The 13329-nt window shown below is 38.6% G+C and overlaps 1 protein-coding gene across 1 annotated transcript in view; it reads left to right on the top strand.

The window, feature by feature from the left end:
* Positions 1-13329, top strand: part of hectd2 (HECT domain containing 2) — a 104559-nt gene that overhangs the window by 66991 nt on the left and 24239 nt on the right. The window contains exons 11-13 of the mRNA XM_072557782.1: positions 284-380; positions 997-1104; positions 7050-7182. Coding sequence (XP_072413883.1) covers positions 284-380; positions 997-1104; positions 7050-7182 — 338 coding nt within the window. The remainder of the gene's footprint in view (positions 1-283; positions 381-996; positions 1105-7049; positions 7183-13329) is intronic.

Genomic DNA, 13329 nt, shown 5'->3' with positions numbered 1-13329 from the left:
ACAATTGATTGCAAAATATTTTGGGAGATTCTGAGATCACAAAAAGTTTTCATTTTCTTTCACTTTGTGCTCTCTGGGTCGTCTTTGCTCACACCTGCATGTTAAACTGCTTCACAAGGACATATTTTGTGCTATGCCATAAAATAGTGGTGATGTTTTGGAAAGGTCTGATACAATATGTACCAGATGCAGGAAATGTAATTGTATAGCTAGGTTGCAACAGCATTGTACTACTAATTCAGATGTCCATAATCCTTTTTGAAGACTTTTTTTTAAATTACAGGTTTTCCTTCTGCCAGTTTCCTTTCATTCTCTCCTTAGCAGCAAAGAAAATTATTATCCAGAGGGACTCTGAACGTCAGATGATCACAGTAGCTAGGGTAAGTAAACATTAGGCAACTTTTCTGGAAACAAACTTTGGTGAGTGCTTGGCATTGGATCATTTATAGAAGAAGGTAGAATATTTTGTTTTTAGCACTCTGACCTGGTTTATCTTTTTAAAACCTCATTCACACAACATCCCTAGTTTCTCATGTTCCAGCTAATGTTCAGATTTTAGTCTCAGCTGCTGTTTGAGCTTGTCATTCTTGCTCTCCTCTGTGAATTTTTAGTCACCCTATCAAGATTTGCAAGGTGGAGCATGTTGTTATTATAGCTCTCGTACAATGAAGAGGGACTTGGGGATTCTAGGGCTCCTTTTTATTGGACATGAGTTCTAAGGGTAGCAATGCTATGATACAGACTGATATGCAGTCTCAATCAAACAATTTTGGCAAAAATGAAACCATGTGTTGTTCAGGTGGTTTGTAGTGATGCGAAAAAAAAGAGCTAAATGAAAAATGGACAAAGGCCCCATTTCCTAGCACTATTCTGCTTTATCATTTTATGTAAAAATAAGAAATAATCAAAGTTGTGTTCTATTGCATTGATTGTGCCCTTGCAAATGTTTAAAACGTGCCACGCTAGCTTCAGACTACTCGTCTTCTTCCTGTACAGCAAAGCTTGGTTGATAAAGTGTCTCGTAGACAGAAGCCAGACATCAACATGCTTTTCCTAAATGTTAAAGTCAGACGCTCGCATTTGGTTAACGATTCACTGGATGAGGTAATGTCAGCTCCTGAATCTGTTTTTATAGTTAAATTGACTATAATTAATCAAATAAATGTAAAATTTCCTCTTTGTTCGGATTGTAATAAACCAATTATGAGTAGTTAAGTATTGCTGTTCAGTTTTTGTGCAAGTATCTTTTGAACTACCAGATAATAAGATCTGCATTGAAATGAAGTGCTACCCATGGTGAATTATTTCTGCTGAGCTGTGCCCACAGTTATATACATAGTTGCAACATCAGTGTTTTGTATCCTCCCAAAAAACAGTAATGATCAGTAACTCAGAAGAACTCAATAACCTGCTTCAAGTAGGATCATGGATCCTATACAATCACCTGAGCTGCTAGAACAGCACCCTTAGTTTATTCTTAAAAATGGGATACCAAAGTATCAGCAGAGGTCAGCCTACATCCAAATGTTATGATCCCAGCTCGTGTTACTACTGGACAGGTGAAATTCCAGACAGAAATGTAGCTTGATAGATCATATTTTTTTATCTAACGACGTGGTGTTTCATTAAAATATAATCACACAAAGCTGCAAATTTGGTTTTAACAATACAGGTACTGTTGCCATAATCTTACCAGATAATAGGGCTACGCTTTCATTTACAGGGAGATGACTGGTGGTGGCCTAACATGAGGGTCACCATGCCTCAGGCAAATGAAGAGATTGAGGATGGTCCTTCATAGTGACCTTAGCCAGTGTGGGATTTGAACCCATGCTGTTGGCATCACTCTGCATCGCACACCAGCCATCCAGCCATCAAAGCTAAAACTAAAACCATTTATTTCAGTAAAGAAATGTAGGTAAAATAGAATAAACCAAACTATTTCTGCAGATGATGGTGAGCTGTCTCATTGGGTTTCGGTAATACCACAGTACTGCTTGGAAGAGAATTTCAGGAATTTTATCCAGGGACACAGAAGGAACAGTAATACATTTCCAAGTCTGGATGGTGTGTGACTTGAATAGGAACTTCTGGGTGCTGGTGTTCCCTTGTATTGGCTGCCCTTGTCTTTCCAGATGGTATAGATCATGAGTTTGAGACATGCTGTGGAAGAAGGCTTGGTGAGTTACTCCCAGTCAAGTTGGCTTTACCCTGGTGCTGTTGAGTTTCTTGTGTTGTTGGAGCTGCACCCATCCAGACAAATGATGAGTATTCTCTCACACTCCTGATTTCTGACTGGTAGATCGTGGTCAGGCTTTGGAGAGACATGAAGTGAGTTATTGCAAAATTCCCAAAATATAACCTGCTCTCACAGCCACATACTCATACAGCTGGCCAAGTGCAATTTCTAATCAATGGTAACTCCGAGACTTTTGTTAATGGGGAATTCACTAATGGAAAGACCGTTGAACATCAAGGGGTGAGTGTAAGGTTTTCTCCTGTTGGAAGTGCCCCTTGTCTGGCATTTGTCTGGTGTGATTGTTAATTTCCACTCCTCAGCCCATACCTAAATATTGTTCAGTTCTTCCTGAATAAGGACATGGGTTGCTTCAATATCTGTGGAGTCATGAATGGTGCTGAATATTATGCAATCATCAGCATAAGTCCCCACTTCTAATCTTATGATGGAGGGAAGATGGTGGGTGAAGCAACCAAAGATGATTGAGCCTAGGACACTACTTTGAAGAACTCCTGCAGATATGTCCTGGAGCTGAGATAAACAAACATATGAAATAGGAGCAGTAGATCATTTGGCCCTTTGATACCACCCCACAGTAAGATTAAGGCTGATTTATTGCATTTCAAATTCCATATCTGTCTGTCCCTGATGAACTTCAATAACTTTGCCTAACAAGAACCTATCACCATTTTAAAAATATTAAATGACCCTGTCTCTACCTCCTCCTTGATTGACCTCCCACAGCCACAGTCATCTTCCTTTGTCCAATACTGTAATGGTGTTATGTGATAGCAGCATTTGCGATGTCTTCAATCACTTGGATTGAGTGTAGTCTGATCAGAAAGTGATTGGTTTGACTTCACATTGTTTGCTTGATGCCAGGATTGTAACTGGCCAGGGTCTTGGGTAACTTGCAGTTTGTGGTGTTCCTGTGTGTCCGCTGAGCTTGTCCTTTAATGTGGTATAGTTTGTGACTTTGTATAGTGTTGTCTAAGGAGCATGATTGTGTTTGTGCTGCCCTTTTTTTTTACTATGTTCATCTGTGCAAAATTTTTAAGGCATGGTATATAAAGCTTTTGCTCATGATTTAACTTCAAATTTTTATTTTCCTCAGTTAATCAACCTTAGCATTAGGCTAATGCTTCAGGCTTAACGTGATCTACATTAAGGCTAAAACTTGAGAATATTTCAGAAAATGGTTGAAGGTTATAAAGCATAACACATTTGTTCGAGGAGTTGCCTTGGGTTGAGGTCATTATTAATTGGGTGCCTGAGAAACTGATGTTGAACTCCCTAAGATTTTCAGATTTACACCAGTAACATCTGGCAAAGAACCCAAAGGGATAATATGGGCACATTTATTTCAGTGAAGCAACTTGATATGAATTGCGCTGCCCAAAAGGGGATGAAGTAGAAACAGATTTTAAAAAGAAAAATTGCAGAGCAATTGGAAAAGAGTGAAACTCATTGAAAGCTCTTTCAAGCAGCCACATTAGGCCAAATGGTCTCTTTCTATACAGTAAGATTTTGTAATAACCCACATTCAGAAGTGCATGTTTGTTAAATTTGCAGTTAGTATTATATTAAAGCCTAAGTAGGCACTTAAAGGATTTCAAAGTGAGTTAGATAACATATTTTAGCTTCCATTTGTATGCTTTTTTGTATTTAGTATGAATAAATAAAAGTTATAGGGAAAGAAAAAAAATGGGATGAGACATTTACATTATGGATAATTGTTGAAATATTGGGGTTGAAGTTGCAAGACTTGCGTGTTTTATAAGAGATAAAGATCAACATTCCTGACCACAGTGAAACAACAGTAAACTAATAACAATAAACAAAACTAAAAAAATTGCTGAACTATATACATTGGAGGGTATTATGCAGAAACTGCAAGTCATTTACTTCGAACATCTCTAATTCCTTGTTCAGATCTGGTTACCAAATTCAAAGAGACTTGGGGGTTTTCATGGTTTGAAAGACTCTTGACTGATTCTGGAAACTGCATGAAGAAGAAAGTGGTAAAGGAGATACTGTTCCAAGAATATTCAAAGGGAATTTTGAATAATCACCAAAATATTTTCATAAATGAGTGGTTCTGAATTGCTGAAATTGTTTAGGGAAAAGTGGATGCTGAGATTTGAGGGCAAGCTTTCTATGGGATTGTTCTCGAAAAATAAGCTAATATAAATTAAGTAAACTGCAATTTTTCATGTATCTTGCTTTTATAGCATGTCACCTTGTAATGAATGACATCAATTGCATCAATAATTAAATAGTTAGTTTGACCAAAGAAAAAAATGGCAATTTTAAAACTTATTTGTGAAATGAATATAAAGTATTACGTGTATTCCAATTGGGTTCAGTATCATTCCTCTGATATAAAAAGATCTAGTTATAAATCTGCAATGGCTATGTGTGAGAACACTGACACATACCACAATCATAGGAAGATAACATACATTTTATACTAAAATAGGCAAGAATGAAGTGTGGATGATGACACAAAGTCTGCAGAGGGATATAGGTTAAGTGAGTGGACAAATATAAATGGAATATAATGTGGGCAAATGTTTAGTTCTGATTAGAGAAGATGACTATTATTAAATTACAAAAGTGTAGAAAGCTATGAACAGAGGGACATGGAAGCCCTCACCCATGAATTACAAAAAGCTAGCATCCAAATTCAGCAGGCTATAGGGAAGGCAAATGGAGTAAAGGCCTTTTTCAAAGGAATGGAGTAAACAAGTAGGAAGGTTTTGCTAAAACTACACAAGGCACTTGTCAGCAACAGCCAGAATATTGCAAATAGTTTTGGATACCCTATTTAAGGAAAGGTATAAGAGCCATGAGGTTTTGCTGTAGCTCTATAAAACCCTGGTTATAAGATTTATAAGAGATAAAAATCAACATTCCTGATCACATTGAAGCAACAGTGAACTAACAACCGTAAACACTTGGAATATTGTGTCTACTTCTGGTCACCTCATTATTAGGAAAGATGTGGAAGCTTTAGACAGGAGATTTGCCAGGATGCTGCCGAGACTGGAGGGCTTCTCTTATGAAGAGAGGTTGAGTGAGCTAGGGCTTTTCACACTGGAGAGAAAAAGGAAAATGGGTGATTTGGTGGAGGTGTACAAGGTAATAAGAGGCATAGATAGAGTAGATAGCCAGAGACTTTTCCCCAGGACAAAAATAGCTGTCACAAAGGCTCATAATTTAAAGGTGACTGGAGGAAGTTATAGGGAGATGTCAAAGGTAGGTTCTTTACTCTGAAAGTGGTGGGTGCATGGAATCCACTGCCAGCGGTGGTAGTAGAATCAGAGACATTAGGGACATTTAAACGACTGTTGGACATGCACATGGACAGCAGTAATTTGAGGGGTGTGTAGGTTAGATTGATCTTAGATTAATATAAATGCTCAGCACAGCATCGTGGGCCAAAGGGCCTGTACTGTGCTATACTGTTCTATGTTCTATAGATCCTGGCATTGGAAGCAGCCAAGAGAAAATTCACTAGACTGATGCCAGGTATGGAGGGACTGTCTTATGAGGAGAAATGGAGTAGGTTGGGTCTGTACTCAATGCAATATAGAAGAATGCGAGGTGATCTTTTTGAAACATTGAGGATTCTTAGGGGGTTTGATAGGGTAGATACATAAAGGTTGTTTCTACATGTGATATGGTCTATGACCAGAGGGCATTATCTCAGAATAAGATGTTGCATAGAGATGAGGAGGAACTTTGTCTCTGAGAATAAATCTGTTATTGGAGAGGGCTGTTGAGGCTGTGGTGTTGAATGTACTTAATGAGATAGACAAATTTTTAATCAGTAAGGAAATCAAGGACTATTGAGAAAAGACAGGAAAGTGGAGTTAAGGATTGTCAGTTCAGCCATCATCTCATTGAATGGCAGAGCAGACTTGATGGGCTGAATGGTCTACTTCTGCCTCCTACATCTTAGTCTTATCTCTCTACAAGGACTCAATTACTATACACTATATGATCATCCATTGCATTGCGCATATGTGTTAAGAGCAAGTATATGGTAATAAAATTAAGATACATGATGTATGGCATGAGGGGAGCATGAGTGATTGGGGGAGAGGTTAGGAAGGAAGTTGTTGAATGTGCTACTTTTCTTGCAAGCCCTGTTGCAGGTGCAGCCTACCACACCTGGTGGATTGTATTCCTGACATACCAGCCACAGTTTTAAACAACAGAGGAAAAATAAAGATGTGATTGTTGATGATAAGTGAGATGTACAATTGAAATATAAATGATGTTCTTCACAACTGCTCTGATTGAATGGACTATTAAAAATGCCACTTTAGCAGTTATCTTGTAACTACACCAAATTACTTGACTGACAAAATATTTTGATGGCGCAACAGCAAACTTTGGCATGATTTAATATAGAAACTAAAGTACAAAGTTAAGCACGTTATTTGTTATGATATAGGGCGACGTAGTACAGTGATTAGCACTACTGCCTGTCAGTGCCAGGGAACCGGGTTTGCCTTGGGTGATTGTTTGTACAGAGTTTCGATGTTCTCCCATGTCTGCATGGTGCTCCTATTTCCTCCCACAGCACAAAGACGTGCAGGTTAGGTGGATTGGCTATGCTAAACACAATTGAAATGCTCTTTGGAGGGTCAATGCAGAACCAGTAGGGCCAAATGCACTACAGAAATTCTATGTTGAAAATATATTTTCTCTTACCCACAATTCATTTTTACAATTTCATGTGTCATTTATTTTTAAAGTTCTGTTCCTCATCTTCCCTCTGGACATCTCTTTTATGTTACAGTTAACAAGAAAAAGGGCAGATTTAAAAAAGAAGCTGAAAATCACCTTTGTTGGTGAAGCTGGATTGGATATGGGCGGTCTCACCAAAGAGTGGTTTCTTCTGCTCATTCGTCAGATCTTCCAACCTGATTATGGTATGATTTAAAAATAGTAAAATTAATAAATCAGTTTTCTGAAAACACTTCTGATTGGGAGCAAGTGAATCTGTTGAAGTAATTTATTCCTCCAATTCTCTGTTGTATGTCACCTAAAATTAAAGGTTGTTGCAAAACCTGTTGCCCAAGATTTAGCTTTGTAGCCCATCATATTCTCTGGACCACTATTTGAAGAAGGTCCTGTGGTTCCGCTTCAGTCCCATATTCAAGGAGTTTTAGTCACCTAGAGGTAGTGGGAAGGATTCTGGTGGAGGTGGGGTGCAGGAACATCGGTGGCATGGAGGAGTACGATGGCACAGTGGTTAACACTGTTGCCTCACAGCACAAGAGACCCTGGTTTGAGTCCAGGGTCTCCAGGTGACTGGTCTGTCTGTGTGGAGTTTGCAAGTTTTCCCAATGTCTACGTGGGTTTCCTCCAGATGCTCCAGATTCCTCCCACAGTACAAAAATGTGCAGGTTAAGTGGATTGGCCATGCTAAATTTAGTGTCCAGGGGTGTGCAGGCTAGATGGATTAGCCACGATAACTGTGGGGTTACAGGTGTAGGCAGACATTTTGGTCTGGGTGGGATCTTCTTTGGTGGGTCAGTGCAGACTTGATGGGCCAAATGGCCTCTTACTGCACTGCAGCGATTCAATGATTCTATGACATGGACTAGCAGGCCAGACTGATAACATCCTTGTGAATCTGTACCTAGACCTAGTCAGGTGGCCAATGCAGCCTGTGCTGGTGACTGCTTGCCTCTCCTCCATGGCTTTTCCATGCCCAATTGGACCTGAAGATTCCCAGAGATATGCTTGAGTCTTTCTGCAACTGGTGGCATCACAAGGACTGGATCCCACCATGGACTCTGGTCATTTTAATTATCCTTGCAGGCTTCTTTTTTTTCAGTTTTTTTTTCTTGTTCTTCATTAGTTGTGCCCTTTCACAAAGGTCACTTTAGTTTGCTGTTTGTTTTATGACCTAGTGTCTCCTTACTGGATTAGTTTAAAATGTTATAGTTATTTGAAACTTCCTTTTGATATGTGAAAAGCTGTCCATCAAATGTCAGTGAATTCTGTATTATTGCAGTAGATGGCAGTATATTCCATGTGTCTGATGATAACATTGTAAGATAAATTTTATAAATTATCAAGAGACTTCTTAAATGTCCCCCCCAAAAATTGTATCTTTTAATGTAAATAAATCATTTGTGTTTAGATTCCACTGAGGGAGGGAAGGAACAAAATTGCTAGGACCTTGTATGAAAACTTTGTATCCTCTTCAGTCACAGGAGAGGTCCCAGAGGTTTGGAGAGTAGCCAATATTGTTCCTTTGTTTAAGAAGGGCAACTGGGAAATTACAGGCCAATGAGCCTTACATCAGTAGTAGAGAAATAATACGGGATTTGGTAGAGATAGGATTTATTCACATTTGAAAAAATATGGACATATTAGCAATAGGCACTGAGGCTTTGTAATTAAGATTTTTTTTAAGGAAGTGACAGACAATTGAAGGCAGAATTTTCGACATAAACTTTAACAAGGCCTTTAACAAGTTCCCTCCTGGGAGGCTATTACAGAAGGTGAAGTCACATGGAATCCATGATGAGCTATAAGATGGAATCAGAACTGACTTGGTGATTGAAGACAGAGTAGCGGTGGAAGGGTGCTTATCTGACTGGAGATCTATGACCAGTGATGTGCCGCAGGGATCAATGCTGGGATTCTTCTTGTTTGTAATATGTATCTAAGTGATTTGGAGGAGAATGTAGGTAACTGAATTAGTAAGGTTGAGGATGGTACAAAGATTGGGGGAGCTGTGGATGGTGAGGAGTATTGCTAGAGAATACAGCAGGATATAGATAGGCTGGAAAATTGGTAGAGAAATGGCTGATGAAATTTAATCTGGACATGTGAAGTGATGCATTTTGGAAGGTCTAATGCAGGAGGTAAGTATACAGTAAGTGGCAGAACCCTCAGAAACATTAACATAAACATGTATCTAGGCACAGAGGTCAATAATTCCCTGAAAGTGGCAACGCAAATGCATAAGATGGTCAAGAAGGCATATAGCATGCTTGCTTTCATCAGTCAGGGCACAGTGAATAAAAAATGGCAAGACATGTTGTATGTATAGAAATTTAGTTAGCTCATATTTGGAATATTGCGTATAGTTCTGGTAGCAATGATAACAGAAGAATGATAACAGAAGCTTTGGAGCGGGTACAGAAAAGGTTTACCAGCATGTTGCCTGGTTTGGTGGGTATTAGCTATAAAAAGAGATTGGATACTTGAACATCCAAGGCTAAGGGTCAACCTGATGGAAATTTACAAAATTGAGAGGTATGGATATAATGGGATTTTAGAGTCTTTTTCCCAGAGTAGAAATGTCAATTGCTAGGTTTAAGGTAAAAGGGGGAAAGTTTAAAGTAAATGGGAAAGGCAAATGTTTTTTACACAGAGGTTGATAATGTTTGAAATGCTCTGCCAGAGGAGGTGTAGAAACAGATACAGTAGCAATGTTTAAGAAGCATCTTGACTAATAGACAAATAGGTAGGGGACAGAGAGGTACAGACCTCACAGTGGCAAAAGGATTTTAATTTAGAAAGGTGTCATGTGTTGGCTCAGGCTTGGTAGGCTAAAGAGCCTGTTTTTGTGCTGTACTGTTCCTTGTTCTTTAGAAAACTCGAGGTTAAGGAACCGTAGAAGACTGCGATGCTATAGTTTTAAAATATACGGCCAGGTTTTCAAGTAGGAGATCAAGTCAAGAAAGCTCTTAACTCTGCAAACCCATCTACATTGCAAGTTTCCAAGAGGCAAGCCCATGGTGGCAAAGGAAACAGGTGGATGGTGAAGCTGGCAGACTAAAAGAAGTATTTCATTTTACTGGGATTATTGGCATAGTTGTAAGAGTGATTGTTAAACTCATAAACTCTCATCCCTTTCCCCCGCATGAATACCCCTGCCTCCACGACTTAGCTACCCTGAGTATCCATTATGTATCTTGGTAAATATGATAATAAAAAATTCAATAATCAATATTACCCTATCCTACAAGCTGTCGTCCAAGCCACACAACATTTTGACTTGGAAATATTTTGCTATTTCTTCATGGTCACTGGGTCAATATCTGACAGTAGGATAACTATAATCAAATGCAATGGACTGAAGTGACTCGAGAAAGTGGTTTGCTACCATCTTCTTAAGGGCAGTGCGACCCACATGTCATTAAAGAGTAAAAGAAATGTATAGATCAAAGGTTAACCTACAATTTAATTTTCAAAATCAGTTGCAGTAGTGGTTTTTCTCTTGTGTAAATGTTTGAGCAGATGAATAAGTATATTAATAAGTTTACCATATGGTTTCAATATTTATATATTTTAATACATAATTTACTATTTTAGAGCATATAAGGCAGACCTCTATAGGAACAACCATTGATCTATTGCCAACCAAAATATTTAGGGGAATTAAAGAGCAACACAATATTAGAAAATTAACGATAGCAATCTACAAAAGGTTCTCCTTATCTATTAACAAATAAGGAAAACTGTGAGGTGAAGTTCAGTGGGAAGAGAATTGATACTTAATTCATTTCTGCATTTTCATATTAATTTAAATTCTTTGTAACTATTGCATTTTTTAGAATTATTTAAATATTAAAAATTTTTATACACTCTACACTCTTAAGGTTTGCAAGTTAAAGCAATTTGTTATGGTGTAAAATGATTTTTCTTAACTGAAGTTTAACAATAAACATAGTTCGAATAAATCATGATTAAAGCTTACTTAATTATTTTAAACATGAATTTTACATTTTTTAAGACCCAATTCTGGTGCATTGGTTTTAGAGCTCAAAAACAATTATGTAAACATCAAGAGTTCTGAAGGACTTACATCATGGGCAAAATCTTCTGAGGAGTGTAAATCACAGAGTTACAGGAGACTGTTTTTGAGTTTTAAGAAGATTTGTAACTCAGGTAGAGGTTCTGGATGTATCTTTGCTTGCTGAGCTGGAAGGTTTGTTTTCGGATGTTTCGTCACCATACTAGGTAACCTCATCAGTGAGCTTCTGGTGAAGCACTGGTGTTATGACCTGCTTTCTGTTAATGTGTTTAGGTTTCCTTGGGTTGGTGATGTCATTTCCTGCTCTTTTTCTCAGAGGGTGGTAAATTGAGTCCAAGTCAATGTGATTTTTGATTGAGTTCTGGTTGGAATGCCATGCTTCTAGGAGTTCTCGTGTGTGTCGCTGTTTTGACATCCATCCTAGGACAAGCCAAACAGCGACATGCATGAGAATTCCTAGAAGCATGGCATTTCAACTGGAACTCAATCAATAAACACATCGACTTGGACCCCATTTACCACCCTTTGAGAAAAAGAACAGGAAATCTCATCACCAGCCCAAGGAAACCTAAACACACAAATAGAAAGTGGGTCATAGCACTAGTGCTTCATGGAGGCTCACTGATTATGTTACCTAGTATGGTGATGAAATGTCTGAAAACAAACCTTCCAGCTCAGCAAGCAAACTTACATCCAGTATACTGTTTATTAATAATTTTAAGATAGCCACTGTGATCCTTTATACTTAACTTGCCCCATAGCTTTACATTTCTGGCCTGAAAGTCAAATTTGGACCACTTCTTCAGAAATATAGAAAGTATCTGATCAGGAAGCCTTTCTGTGCAGCACTGATGACACCCCCTTTTTACAGTAGTAACTGCTGTATCCCAGGGTAGGAAGTTTCAATGTCACTTTGACAAGCTATGGAGAGAAGGTAAATGGGTGAAGACATAGGATGACATGGGTAGGTGAGGGATAGTGTGTTAGGTGAAAAGGTGAATGGGTCGTGACAGGTGAGGGCGTAGGTTGCAGTGAGTGAATGAGGGGTTAAGAAGAATGGGTGTGATCTTCGGGGCAAATGAGTTGGATGGATTAGTCACGCAGAGGCTGGGTTGATCTATGCATCTGCGGCTTAGGAAATCAAGCTGGCTGTCAGATCGAGGAATGTCATTGGTGTAAGGGTCGGGTATTGGGAGACTATCAAGCAGCATCATCAGTTTTATAGTTATCCAGAGGTTAGAACATCTTTGTTTTTTTTCTAGATAACTATTCAGGCAAGTTGGAACTCAGAAGTCTGCAACTCCAGCTCAGTATTGGGGTTCTTCTAGGGGTTCAAGATGCTAATAAGTGGTAGTTGGAAGTTTAAACTTCCTCAGCAATTACCTTGTAATCAGGGGCTCCAAGGGATCCTGATACATATGTCTGATCGCCGACTATTTAGAGATAGAAGTTTTGGTTTATTTTTCAAATTACCAATGAATTTCCAAAATAAACCCTTATTTTGTTTTAATTTAATGACCATTTCAATCAATAATATTGGGGAGGCAATGGCCTAGGGGTATTATTGTGAGACTAATAATCTGAAGATGCAGGTAATTTTCTGGCAACCTGAGTTAGAATCCCACCACAGCAGATGGTAGAATTTGAATTCAATTTTTTAAAAATCTGAAATTAAAAGCCTAATGCTGACTACGAAATCATTGTCGATTGTAAGAAAAATCCATCCAGTTCACTAATGTCCTTTAGAAAACAAAGATGCCATCTTTTCCTGGTCTGGTCTCCATGTAACTTGAGACCCACAGCTATGTGGTTGACTCTGAACTGCCCGGTGGGCAATAAGGATGGGAAATGAATGCTGGCCTGAATAAAAATTTATTTTAGTAACACTAAGTTAGCTTGTACTTGGTAAAGAAGAAGGGGTGTAAATTAGATGAAGATTTTATGATTCTTGGCCTTTGTCATAGAAATCCATATTCTAAGCAGAGGTAAATATGAGCCAAAACTGCCATTCTGTATGTTATGTGAAGGTACTTTTTTAAAAAAAACTCTAGTGATTGCAAGTAAAATAAGTAGTATGGGATTAAATTTCAGATCACGAGGGTGAGAAGGGTGAAAGAGACAGTCAGATATATTGGCTGATGGGCCAGTTTCCCACTGCCATTCGCGTACTGACCATTTTGAGCAGAGTAATTGAAAGCGTGCCTCAAAACCTCACCCACTCCATGATCAAGGAGTGATTTCCTTGAGCTTACCAAGTTATTCTGGATGTGATTCAGACCAATATGGACTGCCCCCACTG

The sequence above is a fragment of the Chiloscyllium punctatum genome, chromosome 38 (assembly GCF_047496795.1).
Source record: "Chiloscyllium punctatum isolate Juve2018m chromosome 38, sChiPun1.3, whole genome shotgun sequence".
NCBI lineage: Eukaryota > Metazoa > Chordata > Chondrichthyes > Orectolobiformes > Hemiscylliidae > Chiloscyllium > Chiloscyllium punctatum.
The sequence above is the reverse complement of the archived record's forward strand: the minus strand, read 5'-3'. Positions and strand labels throughout refer to the sequence as shown.